Genomic DNA, 26,004 nt, shown 5'->3' with positions numbered 1-26,004 from the left:
GGGCAACCGCTCGACCACTCGTCCTCGCAAATAATCCTCGGCTCCTCGCAGGGGCGGGGCTTAGGCGCGAGTGGAGGAAGCGAGGAGAGTGAGCGAGTGACCGAGTTTTGGGGAATGGAATTCAGCTTATGTCTGTGTATAGTCATCCATTTGTAATTCTGAGAGGGTACACACACACACACACACACACACACACACACACACACCCTATATACAAAGTAACACCATGCCTACCAGGTATGCACACACACACACACACACACACACACACACACACACACACACACACACACACACACACACACACACACACACACACACACACACACACACACACACACACACACACACGCATGCACGCGCATACACAGGCCTCATCTCCTCAAATTAAATCATTTGTGTATATTTGTTCTTTTCCCCCTTAGTCCTCGATATGTACAGCAAACTACAGGAGCAGATGCGGACCAAACGGTATGACTATTTCCTTTTTCCTTTTCTCTTGTGGTGTTCTGTATTTATACAGTTTGTCTAACGCGTAGTTCAAACTACACGATTGTAGCCCGACATCTTTGACAAAAGACCCAGATCAGAGGAAAAATCGGCTTCAAAGACGCCATCTTATCATGACCAGGACACTGATGATGTGTCGCAGACACCCCAGACATATCCTATTCCATGGTTTCCCAATGTTTTCCATGCCAAGGACCCCCACGTAGCCATAGCCTCTGATTCCCTCTTCCTCTCCCTACCTCCCCCTTTCTCTCCCTTCCTCCCTCTCCCTCTCTCTTTCACCCACATCTTATGTGTGACCCACTGACACCGATCAGTCATGTCCAACTCAAGACGCACAATCACAAGACAGAAAGTTGTATAGTGTGAAGTCTATGAACTAACTGCATGACGACTGTGTGCCTTGCATATTACATTTGTCTAAATGTGACTCGGCTCCCCTTTTGAGGCGGAACCTAAAATGTAGATTTCAACTTTTACATTTTACAACAAAAACAAGCATTCAAATTTTTGGGGGGAATGTTTACATGACCCGTCGCTAAACTGATTAGTCGATTGCTAAACATAAAAAGCAATATATTGTCCGTCAGCCGTTCGTAACCGTGGCCAACAGTGATGTTTGAACCTGTTATGTCAGTGGTGCCCATAGTGGGGTCCAGGGATCCTCAGGATTCCTTAAGGGGGTTCCAAATGGACTTTGGTTAATTTGGTTCAATTTCTACACTCTCAGAGTTATGGGGATCTTTGAAGCTAAAATGATGGATAGGAACCAAATGGACCCTTATGGGTCTGTAACTCTGAAAGCGTACAAATGGAACCAAATGGACCCGTTAAATTAACATTGATTTTACAATACAAATTGGGGTCCCAGAGATAGAGATGCCATTAAATGTGGTCCGCAGCCTAATGCATGTCAAACTGGGGGTCCTTGAAATTAAAATGGTTGAAAATCACTGCTAGAGCCGTAAAAATCTTGTCTTATGGGGGTCCCTGGCTTATCTTTTCAAATGGGGGTCCGCGGGCTAATAAGTGTCAATTTGGGGGTCCTTGGCATGAAAAAGTTTGAGAACCACTGCTCTAGTGGACCAACTCAGTGGCCTTGTGGTTACCGGGTCCGCCCGGAGATTGGGAGGTTGGGGTTTAATTCAAAGATTATAAAAATGGGACCCAATGCCCCTGCTACATACTATTGTCATGTCCAGGGGGTGTCCTTTACATCATGGCGGGGAGATAGGCTGCTGCCCTATGGGCCACATGGCTCGACAAGGGTAACCAGAACATTCACCCCAAAACACACTCTCCCCCGTTTTTTTCGTGGACCGCTCGCCCCCAGCGGTTCTTGTATTCGTTTTGCTGTGGTTAGGAATAAGGTTAGGTTTAGCTATAGTTTTACTGAGGTGACGTTTAGGAACACCTGGTGGTGTCCACTCCGCGGTCGCCGGATTAGACCCGGGGCGAGCGTTCTTGTATTCTCGACAAGCGTTACTTACTAAGTATTAAGTGGACAGACATTCTGTTGTTCCTCCAGTCCACCACAAGGTGGAGCGACTGCACTTAGAATACTGCACAACTGCTTCTCTGTTCCCCAATCTTGATCTCCCATCACCCCTTTTCCTTCAGCTCCGTCTCTTTTCTCTAATACCCTCCTGCCTCTCTCTCTCTCTCTCTCTCGCTCTGTCTCTCTCTCTCTCTCTCTCGCTGTCCTGGCGTTGACCTGTAGCAGTGAGTCTGTTGGGTCATAAATTATTACTTTGTTGGTGTTTTTTTCTCCTGTTGGGCTGAGAGGTACAGGAGCAGGTCAGCCAACAACACACACACACACACACACACACACACACACACACACACACACACACCGTCCAGGAGGTGTGTGTGTGTTTGGTGTCAAGGGGATATCGTGTTGCTCACTGCGTCTGTGGTGTGTATTTATTTGTGTGTGAATGTCTGTCAGTGTGTTTCTGTGATTTATTTATGTGTGTTATTTCTACACAGTTCTCGCTTCCCCAATAGTCCGTCCATCTTCACTAATACACTACTGTGTGTGTGTGTGTGTGTGTGTGTGTGTGTGTGTGTGTGTGTGTGTGTGTGTGTGTGTGTGTGTGTGTGTGTGTGTGTGTGTGTGTGTGTGTGTGCACAAGCATATATTCAGTACATATGTAGTATGCAAAATACCGTACCTGGGGTGATAGAGCCTTTTGTTTTGGGGAGTGCATCCTGTGTAATGCACTCCCCAAAACTATCAGAGAAGCCCTGCAAACCTTCAAAACGGATCTCAAAATCCACCTACTCGCTTTCCCCAGCTAACTGCACTCCCTGTTTCACTGCTCCACTGTTTTTATTGATTTTATTCCATAGTCCTAGCCTTTTCTTACCTTTTTCTTAGCAGTTGTAGAACAATGCTGTTTCGCTGTATGGAACTTATCCATCTACTTGTTTTATTGTATGTTATTGTTGGTAGTGTCAGACCTAGTTACATACTTTTAGTTTCCACATATAGATGCAGAGTGCTAAGTAGCGCGATGATTTAGATTGTCTTATTCATCTGACATTTAATATTTTAGGGAGATAAGGTTAGAGAATGAATACGTTGTGCTCGGGTGGTTCGGTGGCAAAGTAGTTCCCCACCACGCGGAGTCTGGGGGTTCGATTCCACCGCGGTGCATCCGGCTTTGTCGGGCGACTAATACCGTGGGTCAGAAACCCGCGGCTCAGGAGCCACATGTGGGTCTTTAACCCCTCCCTAGTGTAGCTTTACAAAAAATATATGGAAATTAACAATGTTTATTTTTTTCACATTTTTATTTTAATTCGTCGTTGCTGTAGTAGGTCAATCATGACAGATACATTCTTACGTCCTCCAATATTGTTAAAAGATTGTGGGATAAATAAAAAGTTTCAGCATTTATGTCAACTAAAATTTGTGTCATAGCCTGCAACACATTTATTGGCGAGGCGCCAGCCCATGTGGCTTGTGCAAACAAAGCGGTGTGGGATTCCCTGCTACGCTATGGATTCCAAATGCAAAAAAAAGAAAGTTAACTGAGGGAAACACTGATAATGCAATAGTTTGTGGACACAGTCATTTGCTTTCACCGCCAATGCTGCTAGATTACATGCACGTTAGATCTGCTGCGAGTTATCATATTTAATGAATGCTCGTTTACATGTCTTTGTATTTAATAATTATGTAATACTTTGTTTAGACTATACAAACACAGTTGGCCTGTGTTCGGGGAGGGAATATATGCGGGGAGGGTGATACTGTATTTGTCACTGACTGTCCTCATAGAAGTTAGAAACTGACTTTACAATCTGTCTGGTACAACGCAATAACACCTCGTTCAGATGCTTTGTAATCAATCCCTGAAATAAATTAACACAAAATGCCATACGCCAGAGGGTTAAGCTGTTTTTAGCTTTGCTCTCACTCTTCCCCATGTCCTCTCTCTCCTCTCACGGAATACCACGAAACGATTGAGTACGCATGAAAAAAAAAGAAAACATTTTGTAATTCTTGTAAAACTGTGAACAATTACTGTTAGGCCTGTCACAGTTATTACATAATCGCCTAATCGCAATTATTTTACACTAGACCATACCCGGTCGACGCATCCGTGGGGGGGATATGCGCACATGATCTGGCAACCCGGGAGGCAGTTCGTCCCATAGCTGGGCAGCCCCGTAACCATGGCGACAGTGTTTGACACAAAAACGCTAATAAGAAGCTGAGATTTGGTGAAATTGAAAAACGGGCTTCACAGTTAAGTTGCTCCAGCCACTGAGGAGAACCGGGTAGCTTCACGTACTCACCTACTCACCACTACAGAGGTTACTAGAATTATAGTATGATAATCGCAATATTTTTTTGCATAATCGTCAAAATCATTTCCATGTTAAAAATGTTCAACGACAGAAACACAATTAAATCGTCAATCGCAATTATTTGAGTGACGATTAATCGTCGAGCAAAATGTCATAATCGTGACAGCCTTGCGTATTGTGATTTGTGTGTAGATACTACCCAGCCCTGCGGACCCTGGAGCAGTTGGAACACACGTGTCTCCCCAGAGCCGGAGGGTACCGCTTCTGTACGATCATGGCCGGCAACATCCCAATGCTGAGGCAGGAGATCAGAGACACCGCCATGAGCCAGCTGCGAGACTTCCTGGAGAGCATCAGGAAACACTCCGACAAGATCGGAGAGACCGCCATCAAACAGGTTAGGACGCGCATCCAAGTGCACACGCACATACACATACTGTACACGCACATTCATTTTGAGAGTATACAAATGGAACCTAGTGGATGCCATGGATTAGAGGCAGAGACGTCTGTGACGCGTCTGCGACGCGTTGTGAGCTTGTAGATCTGCTGTTTTTGGTTATTACGTAGATATTTTAAGTAATAGCAGTGCTCATACTAGCAGTAGAATAGATCATATGAACTATTTAACTGCCAGAGAATATACTACTAGATAAGGCCAAGAATGCCAGAGATTTTTTGTTTTTTTTACCTTTTCAAGTAGTCACAGAATATTTATCTCCAGTACGATCGATCCCCTCATGGTTGCTAATCACGGAGGGTTTCACTGTGCTTCCGCAAAAAAAGAAAAAAAATGTCTTCGCAACCTCCCCTTCGCTTGTTATCCGCTGTTAAAAATAGCATCTCTGGCCAAAAATACATAGTGAAACACAGGAGCCGAGCTACAGATTATTTCCCAAATAAATTAACCAGGAAGTGAATGGAGCAGTAAACCGTTTGGTTCCATTCATACACTCCCAGAGTTAAATTATTAGCACGATGTTGCTGTGTAGAATTATGACCTCATCCTCATGTCGACACCATTCACAGATCAAGATCTCATTCCGTAATAAAACATACTTTGCCATTACTTGAGCAAACAACATATCAGGTGAAATATAATTCCCGTATATGGGGGAAAAAAAGCAATTGCTGTACAATAATTCACCTTGATAATATCAACACCAAGCTGAGCCGTAACTTATACCTATATACTTATATCTCTCTTTCTGTCTTTGTCTCTGTGAGTCCACATTTTTTAAATTTGGTCTGGTTTCAAATTGTGTGTGTGTATGTGTGTGTGTGTGTGTGTGCGTGCTTGCGCCCGTTGGTCAAGTACAGGTCATGTTCTACTTGCCCAAAGGTCATGCCCACTTGCCTGAAAAGCAAATTGTCCATTATAAAATGATAGGTAAAATGTGCGCTTGGACAACAAATTAATGTTAAATACAATCGATAACTGCAGAGTGGCGACAGTCACTTTGAAAAAACAGAATGAGTGCAACTCCTAGTTAGCAGTAGCATTGTTCTTCATAAATAGGCTATAATATTTAATGAAGACTGAATGCACTTCCCGTCGGGCAAGTGCATTCCGTGCAAACTCCACTTGCCCGAACGTTTTATTTACTTGCCACGTCAGTCCGGCAACCGCTACCGTCAACCCCCTGTGTGTGTGTGTGTGTGTGTGTGTGTGTGTGTGTGTGTGTGCCCCCGCTTTGGTATACCACATTGCCTGAGGTATTCGTTAATGTCTGAGGATTCAGAACAAACTACACTACAGTCAGTTAATGTTCCTCAATGTCCATAATGAGCCTGTATAATAATACAATTAATTATTGTTCAGTCTCTCTTTTCCCCATCTCTCTCGATCTCTTCATCTACCTTTCTCTTTATCTGCCTCTCTCTCTTTCTTTCATTTTCTCTCCTTAATTTATTCTCTCTCTTGTCCTCTCGCTCCATCTCTGTTAATCAGAAGCAGCTTTAGTCATTGTGTGTGTGTGTGTGTGTGTGTGTGTGTGTGTGTGTTGGAGTGTGTTGGAGTGTGTTGGAGTGTGTTGGAGTGTGTGTGTGTGTGTGTGTGTGTTTGTGTGTTGAGAGTGTGTTTGTATGTGTGTGTGGGTGTCCTCTGTGGTTCCGCTGCCAGTAAACAAGCATGTTAGACGCAGCAGGAGACAGAGACACTTGTCAACACACACACACACACACACACACACACACACACACACACACACACACACACACACACACACACACACACACACACACACACACACACACACACACACACACACACACACACATACGCACACATATACGCGCACACACGCACACACGCACACACGCACACACAGAACGCGTCTTTTCCGCACTTACCTCATCATCATCGTTCCCAAGGCCCAAGGAAGTAGTGTATGTACATAAGATATATACGTATATGTTTTATGTCCCATTGCGGTAGCCATATTTGAAAGTGTGGTCTTTTGTTTATTTGTGTGGCTTCATTATTGAGGAATGCACCCCACCCCCGCAGGACCCCATATATAAACTTTATGTTCATGAGTCAATGCGTTACTAAAGCTGAACATATAGGGGGCTAGACAAGAAACATTCCACAAATTATCTCTGAGGGGGAAAAAAAACAAAGACAAAAAGAATGAACATTTTGCAATGCCTGCAGCCTCTCATTACCGGGAAATTCCAAATTGTACTTTCTTTCTTCCCGATGTTTCATCTGTTTATCGGTTATTCACAGGAAAACGATTGTAGCATTCCACATCTCTTATGTAGTTATGTGGAAATGTCAGGAAAAGCTGTAATTACCTGTGTCCTCTAGATGGCAGCAGAGCACGTGGTAAACTACCACCTGCCACTTGCCCCCCAAATGGAAAATAAATGTATATGTGTATATTTATCCATTTCTAATTCTGAGAGGGTACACATATCACCACATGGACCGTTATGTGTACTTGTAACCTTAATGCTTACATTTGTATCCTCTCAGTGTCAGTAACTGTGTTAAAGGAATACTGCACCCCAAAGTGACTTTATCACCCTGTGAAGACTTGAATTAACCGAGAATCATTGTTTGTGTCACATTCCTTCAAGTAAGCTTTGCCGAGCTCAACCTTTTTCATGTCAAGGACCCCCAAATTCACACTTATTAGCCCGCGGACACCCTTTTGAAAAGATATGCCAGGGACCCCCATAAGAGAAGGTAATTTTTACGGCTCTAGCAGTGATTCTCAGCCATTTTAATGTCAAGGAGCCCCGGTTTGACATTACGGACCCCCATGTAATGGCATTTCTATATCTGGGACCCCGATTCATATTAGAAAATCATTGTTAATTTAACTCTGAGAGTGTACAAATGGAACCAAATGGACCCGTTAGGGTCCATTTGGTTCCATTTGTACACTCTCATAGTTACAGACCCATAAGGATCCATTTGGTTCCTAACTATCCATCATTTAGCTGGGGACCCCCTGGAACTCTCTCAAGGACCCACTTTGAGAACCAATGCCATAGGCGTCTATCTCTTGTTTCTGTAGCGTGAGGCAGCTTGATGTACAAGTTCACCCCCTGGACTTGAAGCTAGTATGTTGCAGGGTCCTAACTAGCCTGGGACCAGACGAATCTGCGAGTGCAAAAAAAAATTGCACTCTGCGATTTGGGTCTGGCACCGCTCCATAGAGAATCCATTTCCTGCTCCAGAAGACTTGGGTGACCAATCAGGACCCAGTATTAAAATATGGGAGACTGTAATTGGTAGTTGGTTGTAGGTCTAACCAATTGCGTCCAGAGCCATTGTTTTGATCCCGCTCCTTGGGGAAAAAAACGTCCTCATGGAAGCACCGGACTCATATCCATGCCGTGATATAGTCTGGCTACGCGAGGCTAGGTCCTAACCCCCAATCCAACCCTAAATGCTGAGTGCCAAGCGGGGAGGCAGGTTTTTTTTTTTTGTCTTTGGTATGACCAAAAAAATGTCTTTTTGTCTTTGGTATGGTCAAAAAAAATCGATTCATGAAAAAATCGCGATTCTTAATGCCACGATTTTAAAAATCGATTCAAAATATTAAAATCATTTAAAAATAAATAATAAAAAAATAAATAAAAAATAAGTTAGTACCTTTTTCACTGGAAATTTGTCTGAAATCAATGTCAGAAAGACTGCCTGACATGATCTGGCTGCATTGAAGTGATTTGGCGTAGAAAATCGCAATAAATCGCAGAATCGAATATCAATTAATCGTGACACCCCTAACTAAAATGTAATGGAGGACTAGTGAAGACATTTTAGGCTTGGTTGCGCTCGGGTGTCGTGCTACGGAAATAACCGATCTACAAGCTCACAGCTTGTAGATCTGCTATTTCCGAGTATAAGTATAAATCAGGCATTATAACGGCATCTTGGCTCCCTAAAATACATTTTAGTCGACTAAATCAACTGTAGATTTAGTCGATAGAAATCTCATATTTAGTCAAATAAAACTAGACTAAAACTAAAACATTTCAGTCGACTAAAATAGGACTAAAGAGTAAATGGAATTTTATTCAAAAGGCTATGACTAAAACGGAAAAAAAAAATTACTGTCAAAATTAGTGAATGAAGAATCCCAAGAACGAAGAGAATGCTTATAAAGAAAATAGGTGTCCAGGCTTAACACCAGCAAAACTATGTAAAAAAAACATTTATAAGAACCAACATTGCTCTCAGAGTTTAATGAAAGTGTATCCGGTCTGTGTCGTTTTTGTGGAAACCTTAATATTTTATAGCACTTCCGGTGTAAACAGTCTCATGCACAAACGACGTACGCACACACTCCTGGGCGAGCGCATGTGAACTCAACCCCACGCGCACACTCAGGCACGTTCCTCGCTTGAGGCTGTTTTCAATACTAAAGTTTCCACTGAAATGCGTGTGTTTTGGAAGTAATGAGAATCCAGACCAGACACTTGGATGGAACTGCGTTTGGAGGTGATTTAACAGATTTTTGATTATAGTTTTGCTTTTGTTAATCCTTGTTGGGGAGGACTAATATGTTATTAGTGCTGGCAGCAATCTTTCCCAAGTATCGTCTGGTCAAGGCTGATTTAGCATCTTAGAGGTAGTTTAATGGGTGCCCAAGTAATCAATGACGGGACAGAGTTGAGTCAGTTCGAGTCTTACTAAGTGGTTTGGAGTCAAAGTGTTCCTATTTCCTCTTTAGTATCAACATTACTGTTAAATACTGATATTACTGAACTAACCTGTTCTATCATTGACTGGCCTATATCCGTGATCCGTGATTCACTTATAATAGGGCAGCCCTCAGTGCACTCACTGCATCATACGTCATTCATGGCGGAGTCTCCAGTAGGAGATTCGAAGTGTCTCCATTGAGTCTCCTACCGGAGACTCAACCTGTCATCAAATTATTGGCTTAGCAATGGGACAAAAACAAAAAAAAATGTCAATGAATTCAAGGCTTCACAGGGTGTGTAATTGATGGAAAATACATATTTTTGGGGGTGAACTTCTCCTTTAAGGAAATGCCCATATAAGGGGGATTCTCCGTAACCCCTTTTTTCTTCAATTAATCAATATTCTCTTCATTTTTGCGACGTTCTTTCACCATGAAGGAATGCGACACAAACAGTAAATCTCCACGAATTCAAGTCTTCACAGGGTGAGTAATTGATAGGGGGGGGAAAAAGTCATTTTGGGGTTGAAATATTCTTTAACCACTCAAACGGTCAGTATTTCTCCTGCGTTAAGCTCTCAGTCAGTAGCTCTGCGTTAAGCGTTCATTGAGATGTCACGCTGTCAACCCAAAGAAAATTCCTCGCGCTTAACCTCGCACTTGGCAGCGCACGTTGCCTGATCGTGATATTAGCTAACTTCTCCCAGAGCTTTAGCGTTCACTCAACGGACGGGAGTGTCAAAAACGGACCCTCGAGGGTCTCTCACAGTTCACGGAACTCTGAGGGTCTTTATTCTGCGTGCCTGCAGAGCCTCTCCAGCGGCGCAGGAAGGGCGGACGGGGCATCGCAGCGTGCAGCTGTAATCCATACCTAATCACATGAATACATGCAGCATTGGTTTTTGTCTGCGGGCGGCCCGGGTGCCCCTCGCAGACCCCTCGGTGACCCACCGGGGGTTCCCCATGCCATACTTTGGATAATCCAGCTGCAGTCTCGGGGGCAGAAGCTAAACCGCTGGCTCCCCCAAACCACTAATCACTGTGTGGACGTTCTCCTGATAGCTGATACTGCTGTTAGATCGCATGGTGGAGCTGAACCCTTCACTGTGCCAGGGCTGTGTGCGTGCACGGGTGTGTGTGTGTGCATTTGTGGTTGTGTGATGCTGTGCATGTGTGTGTGAGCATAACTGGGATTGTGTGTGTGTGTGTGTGTGCGTGCGTGCATTCCCAGTCTTTCAGCTTTGCAGTCTTCATCCACACCTATCATCTTTCCACCAGATTATGTCCATTTTTCTTTTTGTTAAATCCCTCTTTCACTATCAGCATTACCCCCCTCTCACACACACACACACACACACACACACACACACACACACACACACACACACACACGCACACGCACACACACACTCTGTTACATCTCATGTACATACGAGTAAGTGCATCAGAGTAATTTCAATCTTTAGCCGCAGCATTAATAATAATAATGATAATAATTCATTTAAAAAATCGAATGCTTGCCGCCTGGTGTTGACTCTCCAGTCTGCACTTCCACCTGTACCGGTATTGTGTACCGGTCCAGTGGTCAGCTCTGTGCCATCCAGTGGTCAGCTCTGTGTCATCCAGTGGTCAGCTCTGCTTCACAACCAGCTGCGTGCCGCATGCAGGCTCGATTGAAGCGTTTGTTTGCGTATTTATAATATATGTATACATTCAGTATGTAAATGGCTGGAGTAACTACAGTATGACTGTTCTCAATGTCTCTTACTCATTATGACCTCCTCTCACACATATGTTTGCCATGTCACGTCATGTCTTTATTAGCATCGGAAAGATGCATTTACATTGGCAAAGCAAAGTGTTCAATTAAAGCAAACAAGAAATAAGACAGTTAAGGATATATAGCCCTATAAGGACAAGTGTAAACAGAGCTGTGTAACATTGCAACTTTGCAGTCAAGTATTGTTGGCACAACACTAAACTGAGGGATGGAGTTAAGTTAGTTTAGTTTGTTTAACAAACTAAACTAACTTAACACTTCCCAATATTCTCTCTCTCTCACTCACACTCACTCTCTCTCTCTCATATGCCTCTTTATTTGTCTTTCTCTGTTCTCTACTTTCACTCTTTCTCTCTTTCTTTCTCTCTCTCTTTCTCTCTCTCTTTCTCTTTCTCTCTTTCTCTCTTTCTCTCTTTCTCTCTCTCTCTCTCTCTCTTTCTCTCTCTCTCTCTCTCTCCCTCTTTCTCACACACAGACATCATGTCTCTGTAGTCCTCTGGTCTAAATTAGTTGTAAGTCTGTTCTCTGCCCTCTCTACCACACAGATATGAAAATAAAGAGAGCGAGAGAGAGAGAGATAGAGGAGTGTTAAGAGAGTGAAAGAGGACGAGGCTGGGGTGGTGAGAAGGGATGGAGAGAGAGAGAGAGAGAGAGAGAGAGAGAGAGGGCAGAGGGAGGAGTAGACAGAGCAGTAGAGGATGGCAGGGCAGGGATGGATGGAAGGAAGGGAGGAGAGGAGAACATAATGGAGCCATTGTCTGCTGCCACAGACCAAACAAGAAGGAGAGAGTCTTTCTGTCTGTCTTTCTCTCCCTCTCTGTCTCTCCCTCTCTCTCTCTCTCTTCCTCCGTCTCTCTCTCTCGCTCCCCCTCTCTCCCCCCCTCTCATCTTCTCCTCACATGTTTCATGTTCTAGACATTATCAGCATCAGTATGAGTGCTTACCTATATCGAAAGGTCTAAATTAATCGTATAGATTAATGAAATAACCGGGAAAAACAATCAAAAGATGAATCTATTATGGAAATATTCATTATAGCCCATTCACAGTTATCATTATCGTCTGATCAGCAACTCTGTCTGTCTCTCTCTCTGTCTCGGTCTGTGTCTCACCTTTTTTGATTGAATACTTTTATTAGACAGACATTTAAACAGTATGTGGTCCATTGTGGTAGAGCATGTAATATTTCACATTAATACATGTCATCAACACATACAAACCGCTACACTCTCATGTGTGTGTGTCTCTCTGTCTCTCTCGATCTCTCTCTCCATCTGTTCTTCCCCCTGCTCCATCCCTCAGTTTTTTTCCCCTCCCTGCAGTCTTCATTTTGCCCTCCGTCTCCCTCCCTGCCTCTCGGCGTTCGGTAGGAGATGGGATCAGGGCTTCTGCTGCGATTTCAGGAGTTCCCCCGTTCCACACACACACACACACACACACACACACACACACACACACACACACACACACACACACACACACACACACACACACACACACACACACACACACACACACTAATAGGAAACAGATTCCTAGGTCTGTGAAGTGGAAGAAGATTGATTACCTGTATCTAGTTACTGAACACACACACACACACACACACACACACACACACACACACACACACACACACACACACACACACACACACACACACACACACACACACACACACACACACACTGAGGGTGGCGGAGGGCTCCTGCTGGTTCGGTGTATTGAACCATCACAAGGATAAACCAAAATAGATGTGTGTGTGCGTGCTCTCGTGTGTGTGTGTGCGTGCATGTATGTGTCAGTCAGTGTGCATGTCTGTGCCAAATGGTGCTCCACAGTTCAGTGCTATAGAATACCATTATGTCTGGCCTCACTGTGTGAATGCCAAAAAGTCAACCATACGACTTTGTACTTAACTTCAGAGTTACATTTCACCTCCTCAAAAAAATATTACCTAAAACTTCATGGTTCATAATCGTCACTGAAGAACACAGCATCCAGTGTCTTAAGACTGATCATGCTATGAAATGACCTAATATTCTTAGGGGAAAGAAATCTGTACCAAATCTACCATCTATAAAATGCTTGTGGCAGTCTCTTACAGCAGTGGTTCTCAAACTGTTAAATGTTTAAGACCACCATAATTCTGAGAGTGCACAAATGGAACCAAGGTCCATTTGGTTCCATGTGCACACTCTCAGAGTCACAGACCTGTAAGGGTCCATTTGAAACCTTCTCAAGGAACCCTGACGGGCCTGGACCCTACTTTGAGAACCACTGTCCTATAGAATGTGCCGCAAGTAGGGTTAAAGGCCATTTTTTCCCGTGTTAAGTTTTTTTTGCATCTATTAAACCATTACTGTATATGAAAATAACATTTAACCTAAGATAATTGATACCAGCTAGATCATTCATTGCCCACACCGATGTCATATTAAAATTCAAAAAATGTCCAATATACTGAATCTAGATTTTAACTGCCGTGGTTTCACCTGAAGTGGATTTATAGGAATAGTTCACCCAAAAAAGTACGCATTGTCTATCAATTACACACCCCATGAAGCCTTGAATTATTTTGTGTTTTTGTCGCATTCCTAAGCCAATAAATTGATGACCGCCAGAGACTAAATTGAGTCTCCTACTGAATGCAACAAAAACAAAAAAACTCTCCATGAATTCAAGGCTTCATGAGGTGTGTAATTGATAGAAAATAAGTAATGTTTTGGGTGAACTACTCCTTTAACACAAACTGGTCTATTGAACAGCACCTTGAGAACCTTGTTCCACCTGCAGGTTTGTACCTGTATGATGCTAATGTTTCTAAAAGAACAGTGTGCACAGCACCTGCATATGATGCTATGTTCTGATAACATACCTGCTATCATATACGCTATCTGTATATTAGGTATAAATCTCATTAGTTTATTTAACCCGTTTCTACCCTGCGTTTCTTTGTCTTTTCTCTTCTGCTCTCACTCTGTCTATATCCTCTCTCTCCTCTTGGAATACTGCTAAATGATGGAGCACGCACAAATAGAATCATTTCACCCATTTCTTTACACCATGTAAACCTGTGATGTGACAATAAAGCTGCCTTTCAGACACACGGAAGACGGAGTGGACCATTAGCCCAACAACACAGATGCCTACTTAACTCATTGAGTGCCAGGATTGCCAGAATTATTTCAGAATTAATTCTGAAAAGTGCCAGAGTTTTTTTCACAGAAAACAAAAAGTGCTTAGGAAGCGAGATACAACCTTTTTCAGTTCTAAGTTAAACAAGGAGTGGATGGAGCTGCACATCTTCAGATGATGATATCTTGGGTTCTGAACATGTTTTTTTTTTACTATTTTTTCAAAAACACGTCAAACACGTCATTGGCACCCAGCGCCATAGCGGTAAAAACACGTGAAACACGTTAATGGCACTCAATGAGTTAAAGGTGATGTTGGAAATCACAACAATGTCCTTTTAAGCGATGCGTTGCGTTAACATTTTGCTAACGTCATACGGTATGTGCGCTCAGGTCGGCGACGGCGTACAAAAAATATATACACAAGATGTCGTAGAAAATGATTCTCACTGTGCACACGCCTTCACTTCTTTTGCATGCCGTCGTGGAAAGAAGGCAGTCTCTCTAGCTTGAAGTGTTTCTCACACAGTCAATCACTTGGCACCAAAGCGCGGCCGTATACCGCTTCGACCGCAAACATTGCGCCGACTCTCAGCTCATAGCCTTGACAAATCTCTCTCACCCCTTTTGATTAAAAACCAACAAAAAACAATAAACCCCCCCAAAAAAAACGATTACGAGGAGGACATTATTCTTTTCCACGAGTCAGCGCGATTTCACCACAACAGAAAGCGTGCGTCTGTCAGAGAGACAGACGGGACGGTAACTGTCAGAACATGCCTGTCAGCGCGCTGAGCGCCACAGCTTTACTCTTTTCACTTGTGATTTTCGTCAGTCGTCGGCCTCGCACCGCAGCTACACGGAGGGACGGGCCAGATCCCCTTGAAGTGGGCTGAGTCCAAGCCGCCCCGGCGCATATTTAGCGCGGCACAGCGTTGCGGCAGCGCCACAGTGGAAACACTGAATACCCATAGAGAGAGAGCCTGAGAAACACTGAATACCCAGAGAGAGCGAGCTTGAGAGAGGCACAGTCTTTTAGGGGCCTAACGGTTTGTAGAAGCTCCTTCCTGTTTATCCTCATTTCCTCTTTTCTTCTGGTTGTCCCGTAGCCGGCTCCCTGTAACAAAGTAGAAGTTTGTCCCCTAACCCCCATCTTCAGAAAATTGCCGATCTGTTGAAAGGCTATTTTTGAATATCCAAAGTATAGGGCTTAAATGGTTAATGTGTGTCTAGTAATAATAAAAATGATGAATCTGCACAGTAATTTGTAACTGAAGTTTTCATATGTAGTGGACTAAAAAGTACAATATTTGCCTCTGAGATGTAGTGGAGTAGGAATAAAAGTATTGAAAATTGGGAATATTGGAAGAAAGCTACTCAAGTGCAGTACTTGACTACGTGTACTTACTTACTTTCCACCTCTGGTTGTCATTCCCTTTATCTTTTTTTCTCTCATTAATTTCTTCTCCACTTTTGTACCCCTTTAGTTAATCCCTCCTCTGCTCTCCACTCACCCTGTTTGCACCCTCTTCTCCTCATTCTTCCCTCTCTTCTCATTCACCTCTTTGCTCCCTTTCTCCTAACTCTCCTTTGTTATGCTATTATTCTGTATCTCCTTCTCTTCGGCATTTGAGTTAAAAAAAAATGCACGTTCTGTTTTTCTCACCTCTGTTCCCAGCGTCTTCAACCCCCGCCCTCTGACGCACTAGCTTCCACTTGACCTCCTGTCAGTGTCGCGCTGAACCCCACTCCTAGGGACACAAAGGGCTGGGGACAAAAAGGTTCCTACCTGCAACAGGACTTGTTAGTGCATGATGAGTGTGTTGGGAATTAATTGATGGTGTGTGTGTGTGTGGTGGGGGGGGGGTACCTCTTCACAAATGGCTCAAAGGAATCTCAGAAAGCTCATACAACACATACATACACACAGAGACACAAATATGCAGCTGTTGGAGGAATGGCGGTGGGATAAGTTGAAACACTTGGTTTGAACTATTTGACGTAACGGTTGACGTACGAGCTGACGGAAGTTCGACGGTCAAAACAACATCGCACAAAAGAATGAAAAAAATGCGCTTTCATCTTATAATGATGCCCCCCCTCTTTGTTATTGTTGTCTTTTTGTCCCAATCGTCTCTTTTGGGCCTGAAGCGGGTTCGTTTGTGTGTGTGCGCACGTTGGAAACCACAAGACGCATTCAGTGACAGAGTTCGTAAAGGAGGCACAGATGTCTTGCGGTGGGCAGGCTGACCATCTGTGATGATAACACTTCAGACGAGGCTGCTTCTCACCACTTCAATCTGAAGTGGTCTCTGCCTCTCTCCTTGAAGGAGTAGTTTATTTTCTATCAATTACACACCCCATGAAGCATTGAATTAATGGATTCTTTTTTTGTTTTTGTCGCATTCCTAAGCCAATAATTTGATGATAATAATAAAGATGCAAAGGTATCAGGTAGGAGACACAAAGAGTTTCCTTTGTGTCTCCTACCGCATACATTAGCATCTTTATTATCATCATTATACTAGATGTGTTCAAACTTTCTTTTTTCTTTTTAGACGAGCTCACATGTCTCATTGCGATGCGTTGTCAGCTTACATATGCTATTTTGAAATGGCTGATGTGTAAAGTGGTTAAACCGATTTTTTTATATATTACCTAATATAGCTTGGGACCCCCATGATCCCACTCAATAATTTCAGAGCATGTTTATTTTAATGGTCAATCAATCGATTGTGTTCCGGCTTGTATCAATGGAACTAATGTAGTAGGCTATGCTTTAAGTTCCTATTTATCTGTATCACAATGAAAACTCAAGGTCAAAACATATATGTATACATACCATGACATTTAAAAACAATGTTATATTATCAATTAAATCTAAGTGTTCTAAAATCTAAATTATTTGGGGGCTCACTTGCAATATCCTCATGATCTCACTTAGGAACTACTGGGCTAGATGTAGTATGTAATTCACGCGCACGCATATCTTCTGCCACAAACCGGCAAGATTTAGGAACCAAAAAACACACACACTTTCTCCTTGACAACCCACTCTCCTCCGTAGCCAAAAGCAGCTAGGCTAGCAACAATTAGATAAAAACACATTTACCTCTAATGTCTCATTTACTGCTCATTTTATGCCAACATTAGATGGCTCCAATTTTCCCTTCAGCTTTAATTGAGTTTCAAGTTGCACAGGCGGTCCTGCAGCCACGGTTCTATTAACCACACAAACCCAGAGCGTCCCTATTCTCTGGATGTCATAATAGGCAAACATTAGGCGAAAATTGACGGCTATTCGGCCAAAATGGTGGCTCTACAAGCTCACAGAAAATTCAAGGAAGAAAAAAAAAATGACTTTGTTTGGGTAGCTGACCCGCAAAACAGCACAAGTTTTCACACTATCACAGTGTTTTATCAGCCCTCTGAGCGCAAAACAATGCGAAACACAGGAAAACACATTTTGACCATATGGGACCTTTTAAAGATTTTTTTGTTTAGTTTTTTGTTTATTTTGACAGAACACTGCAGCGAGAGAGAGAGTGAGAGAGAGAGAGAGAGAGAGATGAAATGAACAAGCATGATGTAACCCAGGCCTCCAGATGGATTTGAACCGTCTTGACATTGTGATTATGAGGCTGATGCACTATGCGCTTCACACCGGATCCTCTGTTCCTCACAAGTGGTTGGGGAGAGATTGCGTGGATGTTTTTTTGTAGATCATTAGATCACATACATAATGCCTTTTACGCAATATTGTGTGTGTGTGTGTGTGTGTGTGTGTGTGTGTGTGTGTGGATCTCCATGGTGTCTGTAGTTATTGTTTTATATGACTCATTATTTAGTCTTGTGTTTGTGGGCAGCAGATCAAAGATGGCATTGTATTCTTCTGCCTCGCTAATATTGTGTTCTTCCGGGCGCACGCGCGAGCGCGCGCGCGCGCGCGCGCGCACACACACACACACACACACACACACACACACACACACACACACACACACACTTGTGTGCACACCAGTTTTTCTCATTACCTTTCTCAGCCTAGGTAGAAGGAGCAACATCAAGACGTGGACATATGGGTACATCACAATTGACGTCCGTCCGGTAGCTTTTAGGCGTCCCATGACGTGCCTGCTCGCCCCGTACACAGGAAGCGACGGCGGAGGTGAAACACGCCCGACTGCCCGCTTCGATCTGCCAAAGAAGCGTTTTTTTTTCCTCCAGCAACAGAATAATATGAAGTCTTGAGGTGTGCGTGTGTGGTGGTGCCGGCCGTGGGAACTCGGGGCTTAACCCATTAAGACGGGGAACGCATCTGTGTCATTTTTACATTTCTTTGGCTATTCAAAAAATGCAGATCTACAAGCTCATAGCGCGCCACCGAGTGCCGCGCAATGAGCTTGTAGCTCTGCTATTGAAAAATCATGAACATTTTTGCAAATCTTTGAATATATATATTTTATCTATTGTCTCTGGGGGTCCCTGGAACAAAATGTTTTGATATGGGGGTCCGTGGCCAAATACGTATCATTTAGGGGGTCCTTGACATCAAAGTTTGAGAATATGAAAAAAAATGACACGGATGCATTCCCGGTCTTAATGGGTTAAAGCTCTCCAGAGCTCCAGAGCACGGCCAGCAATGGTTTTGTCTCGTGTGTGTGAGAGCGTTTTTGTGTTCCATTGTTTTGTTTTTTTAGGCTGCCGTTAAGGGCCTTTCACACGGAAAGTGACTGACGTGCCTAGTAATTCATTTTCAATGAGAGGCGAGTGCGCAGGTATAGGGGAGGCACGGGCACACAATCTTGGCAGGCGGAGACGATGCCAAGCGTGGCGCACTCCCGTGAAACTGTCGCGTTCGTGGTCGTTTCACGCGCGCCCGCCCGCGACAAAAGCTGTATTGTGGTCACCATTCTTTCTACTCGACGCGCAGGACAATGATTTGACTGCAGCTGAAGCAGGTGTAGCTCGCTAGGCCTGTCATAATTATTACATAATAATCGTCTAATCGCGATTATTTCAGATAATCGCAATTATATTTGCAGAATCGTCATATTTGTTTCCATGTTGACATTTTTTCACGCATTTTCAAATATAAAAAAAAGCAGAAATAGCAGATCTACAAGCGTGTGTAACTTTGTGACGGGTTGTAAGCTTGTAGATCAGCTATTTTTGTTTAAAATGAATAAATGTCAACAATTCCTGTTTATATATTTAAGTTATTTGTCATCTGCCCTGTGCAATTTTTGATTACGAAGTATAAAAGGCAAACTGAAATATTTTGTATTCATATGTTCCAATGTGCAATGTCAAACACACAATTAAATCGTTAATCGCAATTATTTGAGTGACAATTAATCGTCAACTTAAATTTGTAATAGTGACAGCCCTTTAGGTCGCATGCAGCTAACTCACAGAGCGACTGTCTGTCTGTGTGTTCACATGAGAAGCGCAGTGCGACTGTGACCCCCGCTGACCCAAGCCAGAACATAGGTTTAAAAAAAAGCCCTTTAGATCGTCATTCACATGTCCTCGTATCTTTCTCTTCATACCTTGTATTTACAACTGAGAGTAATAATACTGAGACGTGCTGTGACCATAAAGTGGGTTTATTTTGGTTTTACTGTGTTTATTAATTGCATTTTTTTAATGCATGACTGTCTCTGTTTGTGAGAGGGTCATTCTATGTGTCTCTGTCTGTCTGTCTGTCTGTCTGTCTGTTGTCTGGAGCTAATCTCACAAACTACTGGACCATTCAGCGCCATATTTCCTGTGCACACTGCCAGTATAGTAGGCCACAGAAGCACCTCCACCCTTTTTTCTCTCATTATGTTTATGTTATGTTATGTTTTCAAATATGTCACTCTAATTTCATAGCGGCAGTTAATTGGGCTCTGATCGGCTAAATGTCTAAAACTGATCAGGAGTCATACATCATAGATGACTGACGTCACAGGCTGGCCACATATATTCCGAGATCCACATTGGAGAGACACCGTTCTCATGTGGATCTCAGATCCACATGAGAACGGTGTGTCTCCAAGAAAATTATAACATTTCTTCCAGTTCAGTTATGGAATATACCTGCCTGTCGGTAAAAAAAAAAGAAAAAGTCCTCTTGCTGCCGTGTCTCATCCCAACCTGAAATGATAATGGTGTTTCTTTGCAGACATAAACGGCAGATATTCTACCTCGGTTCTAATAGAGTTTGTCTGTTACTCCTGACCACATCCCTCCTGTTTCTGTTTAACTGGGAGGTTGACTTATCAGAATCCTCTCTCTCTCTCTCTCTCTCCCGCAAAGCCTGGAGCATCACGGTACACTTAAGTTCCCCCGAAAATGGACCTGTTTATATTTGTGTTTATCTTTGCGTCCTCTAGCTCAAATTCTTTCCGTGCCTCATGTCTCTCCAGTCACTTCGATGGTATAAACCTCATTTGCATATGGCATTCCTTTCCATATGCAAATCCATTTGTACTTGGCAAAACTGAAAGGCAGATGGACAAACAAATTAGGCAAATAAAACACACCTGTTTGTATGAACTGTTCAGCACATACATTCTTTCCATCTCTGCGTTCAGGTCTTCACCTCTAATACTGAGAATGATGGAATCTGTCTTTCTTCGCCTGTGTGTTTTCTTGTCAGATCTGTCTTTTCTCCCTCTCTCAAGAGTATGAACAGTATGTTTCAGGTTAGATCTGAAGGAAAGTTGAATCTACTCGACAAGTTTCTTTTTATTTATTTTTATTATGGCATGCCTCTGCAGAGGTCAATTCAATTCAAAGGAGCTTTATTGGCATGAGAAAACATACGTTTACATTTCCAGTGTCCAAACATAATAAAAACAATTTAAGAAAGTATGTAGTTGGAGGGGGTACAACATTGTGTTAAACAGAGCTATGTCACATTGCAACGTTCTACACGGTATAAAGCTTTTTTTAAACAAATAGCAGCATTCTTTTGGAGTCTTTTTCGGGACAATTAGCAGGAGTTTCCCCCAAACTATTTAAATAGTATTCCAATAAGCCTCAGATTAAAAATGTGTTTACGGTAGCAGCTCCGTTTATATGTGCAGTAGGTCTACAGTATGTCAGAGGTCCACTCGGTACAGGAAACTCAATGGTTAGTAGTCCTTAGGGTGGTTGAGTAGTGCTTAGGGTGGTTATATTCCATTATTTAACCTAACAGTTCACAAATCCTCTAATATAGTGGCAGGATAGCTAACTTGGTTAGGCAGGGGCACGGCATGCCAGGCTGACTAGCTTGGTTCGGCAGGGGCATAGCATGGCAGGCATGTAGTGGCACACTGGCTCCAAATCCTGATATCTTCTGTTGCTTCCAGCTTCAAATTCTGAAAAAAGGAGTGATGGTGAGCAATGGAAATGTGTGTCAGTGTTACCAACTGGGGGAGAGACACGACTATGTAGGGTTGAGAACAAACCACACCTGTAGTCTTTTGGTTGCTGTGAATGGATGTTTATTTTGAACATTCTACACATATATAATACACATAAATAATACACAATAATAATACATTAAAAACTAAATAATGCACAATAATAATAATCATAATTCCAATCCAGTAACAGTCATCGTTGAAAAGGAGTAGGAATGAAGCCTATGCTTATCTGGTCGTACCCCTAACTTAAATGAGGTCTCTATCAAGATTCTATTAAAAAAACGAATTAAATAACTAAACTCAACAGTACTGAACCATACTGTACCCCATCACTATGCTCCACAGCTCCTCTGAGCTGGGGTGAGTTGATTGATGAAGCTGCACTGTCTTGTCAGCACATGTTGTGTTTTTGGGAGTGGCTTGAGCATTGTGATGGCCTCTGGAGCCAGCAGCCATCTGTTTACAGGCATTCAAACGTGTCACCTTTTGGCAAAATGTGCCTATACTCAAAGCGAAAGAGGATGCTTGCCTAATCAAAGCGAAAGAGGATGCTTGCCTACTCAACTTTGCCAACTTTTTTTTAATATTGCAACATGTTGCAACAAACACAATATTTCAATATTTGAGTGATTCCCTGCTACTCAAAGCGAAAGAGGATGTTTGCCCACTCAAAGTGAAAGTGATGCAGTGTCATGCACTGGAAGAAAGTGTTTTCCCACGCATCCTTCTCACTTTTTTTCACACCTGACCATTTTGCATGGCCGTGATTAGGAGCGTCTGGGATTGTCACTAAATGAGAATTGCTGTCCACCGTGAGGTCAGATTAACTCGTTAGCCCCCACTTTGAAAACCTCTGGCCTAAACTTTACACACAGTGCACTGCTGCGTTCACAGCTATACTTCTAACGTCATTCTCCATCGCTTTCACACACTTTGTTTGTCTCTCTGTCTCTCAACCGATACAATATACTCGAAAATCTACTATATCTCAATGCGTCACATTGTGAGAATGTAGCACTGCTATTTTCAATCAATTTAGAACATCGATTTTATGAAAACTAAACACTATCGATTAGTTTGATTGGTTACATATATACTAATGCTTTAAAATTGAGTGTGTGTGTGTGTGTGTGTGTGTGTGTGTGTGTGTGTGTTGGCTGTAGGCGCAGCACCAGCGCTCGCTGGACAGTTCCGTGGCCATGCAGCCGAGGGCTGTGATTGGTCGCCGTAGCAGGAAGGGCTGGATGGAGTTTGACGGACAGGGCAGCAGTCCAATGACGGAACAGGACTCTGGGATTCTGGATGTAGAGGATGAGGAGGAGGAAGAGGTGAGGACGCACACACCCGAAAGCAAAGATTTTTGTTGCAAATGTTCGCTATAAAATATATATATATATTTTCAAAGGTTGTACAAATGTTCAAGATTTTTTTTAAATAGCCGAAGAAATCTAAAATGACACAGATGTGTTCCCGGATTGAATGGGTTCATGGAGTGGATGGTTGTATGATCTGAGTCTTCACTCAGGAGCAGGCATTCTGTCTTCTTGGCATTCAGCATTAGGCCCACTTTGGCTGCTGACACTTCTTTTAAAAGCTCTTGAGCAGAACATATGTGTTCAGCTAACTCTTATTTCTCCTCAATTTAGTTATTATGGCAATTTATTCCTCCCCACACACATTTATGTGTTGTCACTGCTGTTGTATCCTACTGACTAACCTGCCAGTGATAGGATTACATGCATTGACAATTTGCACCCTCCCCTTCCCTCCCCCGAACACGGGCCAATTGTGTTCGTATAGACGCTCGACAAAGCCGGATGCACCGCAGTGGATTCGAACCTCCAACCTCCGTGGTGGTGGATAATATACCTTACCACTGCGCCACCCGAGCACCCAAAGTCATTCTGAAACATTCTCTCATTGGGATAAACTTCTAACAGGTGAAATAATAGTGAAATTAAACTGTTCCTCTTGTTGGGACCCCTGGGGGCGCTTCAAGAGCCACCGCCGTGGAAAACAATGAGGGCGTGCCATTTTGACTTTTTGCATGTGTGAGTATTATCGACTTGTTCACGAAACAACAAAACAATGGAGTCCTGAATGACCCTGAACCCCCGACCGGACCAGATGCATACGTTCTTCTTCTTCCTCGACCATTGTTGTCGCTCGCTCATCGGGGAGACGCAGAGCGAACGCAAAGAGAAAGAACGATTAAATGACTTGAATAGATGTGAACTTGTCACCTTTTACGGGCACTCGCACACACTGGACTCTCGGGGACACTACTGGGTTTTTTATTTGACTTCCTGAAACCTTGACACAACCTTTTTCTGGGTGTAGCAAGACCTTGGCTGGAACAAACAACGGCATGGCAGGGGACAGGGTCACGACCCCTTCTGGCTGTGTCCGATGGTTACTGTGATGCTGACCCTCCACTCACTCTCTGTATTGCTTTAGGTTTTCTTAGTTTTCTTTAGTTTTGTTCCTTTCGTTTTCCTTTCTTTCTTTCTCTCTCCTTACTGACTCCATCTAATGGAACATTCCCTCATTCTCTCTCTCTCTCTCTCTCTCTCTCTCTCTCTCTCTCTCTCTCTCTCTCTCTCTCTCTCTCTCTCTCTCTCTCTCTCTCTCTCTCTGAAGATTGAAGATTTTAATTTGTTGCTCATTACAAAAGTACAGAACACAGCATTTTGAACTTGTAGATCAGCTAGTTTTTGCCCAAAGAGAATTCGTGTACTGTAGATCGGAGAAAAAAAAGCAGACCCCTGGGGAACCTGGTCAACACATTATATAGCGTTCATGTGGTTAAAATGGTAGTGTCAGGTGCCTGTGTGTGGTGTGTTTAAATCTCTCCCTCCCTCTCCCCCTCCAGGTTCCAGGACCTCAGGACTTAGTAGACTTCTCTCCTGTCTATCACTGTCTGCACATCTACACTGTACTGGTGAGTTCACCTCCTCCGCTGGCCCCCTCCTTTTTCCTCCTCTTTTTCCATCTCTCCTCCTGCCTCTCTCCTATCCTCTTTTATCCTCCTGTTTTCTACTCTTCTCTCCTCTCAACCCTGTCCTCTTTGTTCTTTCTACCTATCTCCTCCTCTTTTCTCCTTCATTCCTCCTCTCCTCTCCTCTCCTCTCCTCTCCTCCCCTCTCCGTTATTTTATAGCTGTAATGTTTTCACCCATGCCCCCCCCCCCATAACCCCGCCCCTGCAAGCACACACTTGGTTGCTTCAGTAACAGCACTGTGTGGTTCCTCTTCACCGGTTGGCTCACTGTGTCTGTCCATCACAGGAAACCCAGATCGTTTGTACTATACTGTAATGCCTTGCCGAGCCATGTGGCCCATAGGGGCAGGAGCCTATCTCCTGTTTGTGTAACGTATATCTTCAAAGCCTGATCCAACCCTACAACCCCCTCCCGCTCACTCAGATCAGCTAACACAGGGAAGCTGTCAGAACCTTCCCTAAAACATCCGGGACAACGCTCCACACGTCCCAGACTCGTCTTCCTTCTGGCTCCCAAACTGTGGTACGAACTCCCCATTGCAGTTCGAACGGCAGGCTCACTCTCAATCTGAAACTGGACTGAAAATTATCCGGGGGTAAAGCGGATGTGACACCCCCCCCCCGCGAAATGTTAGCCTGTAAATCTAAATAGTCGAAGCCTATATATAACTAACTAAGTTAGTTTTAGATATTGTCAAATATATTCTCTCTATTAAGCATTGGGAGGTGTGTAATAGTATTGTAGCTACGCCAGACTCTATGTTATGCATAACTGCACTAATTCATGCCAATTGAATTTTCCCTGTGGGATCAATAAAGCTACCGTTGTGCAACAAAGTATAAAATAGTCTTCAATAGAATAATCTGTGTCGTCTGCGTAGCAGCGATATTAGAACTTGTAAACAGAGGGCCATGGGATTTGGTGTAAAGGTTAAAGGGGGGGGGGGGGGGGGGGAGTGCAGACCCTTGGAACACTCCAGTCACAGCGTACAGGGGGATGAAAGGAAACCTCCAAAAAATCTGTTAGGTCTGACCGGTGGGCAGGAAGAGAATTGTCGCTGTGATAGAGAGAGATAGAGACAGACAGTCAGTCAGACAGACAGACAATCAGACGAACATAATTCAGTAACCACTTAAACCCTATACTTAGTGTTGTCCCCCAGGGCTCTATTCTAGGCCCCCCCTGCATTCAGCTC

The 26,004-nt window shown here is 43.4% G+C and overlaps 1 protein-coding gene across 4 annotated transcripts in view; it reads left to right on the top strand.

Annotated features, from left to right (window-relative positions):
- LOC311035326 (exocyst complex component 6B-like) overlaps positions 1–26,004 on the top strand; it is a 126,519-nt gene that overhangs the window by 21,156 nt on the left and 79,359 nt on the right. For all 4 annotated transcript variants that reach the window (XR_014599697.1, XR_014599698.1, XR_014599699.1 and 1 more), the window contains exons 5-8: positions 426–471; positions 4,525–4,729; positions 22,972–23,136; positions 24,681–24,749. Coding sequence is in view for 1 of the 4 variants with exons in the window: in XM_084043461.1 (XP_083899587.1) it covers positions 426–471; positions 4,525–4,729; positions 22,972–23,136; positions 24,681–24,749 (485 nt within the window). In the remaining 3 variants the exon portion in view is untranslated. The remainder of the gene's footprint in view (positions 1–425; positions 472–4,524; positions 4,730–22,971; positions 23,137–24,680; positions 24,750–26,004) is intronic.

Source organism: Gymnoscopelus microlampas, assembly GCF_963454915.1.
Source record: "Gymnoscopelus microlampas genome assembly, chromosome: 19".
NCBI classification, from domain to species: Eukaryota; Metazoa; Chordata; class Actinopteri; order Myctophiformes; family Myctophidae; genus Gymnoscopelus; species Gymnoscopelus microlampas.
This window is presented reverse-complemented; position numbering and strand designations above follow the sequence as displayed.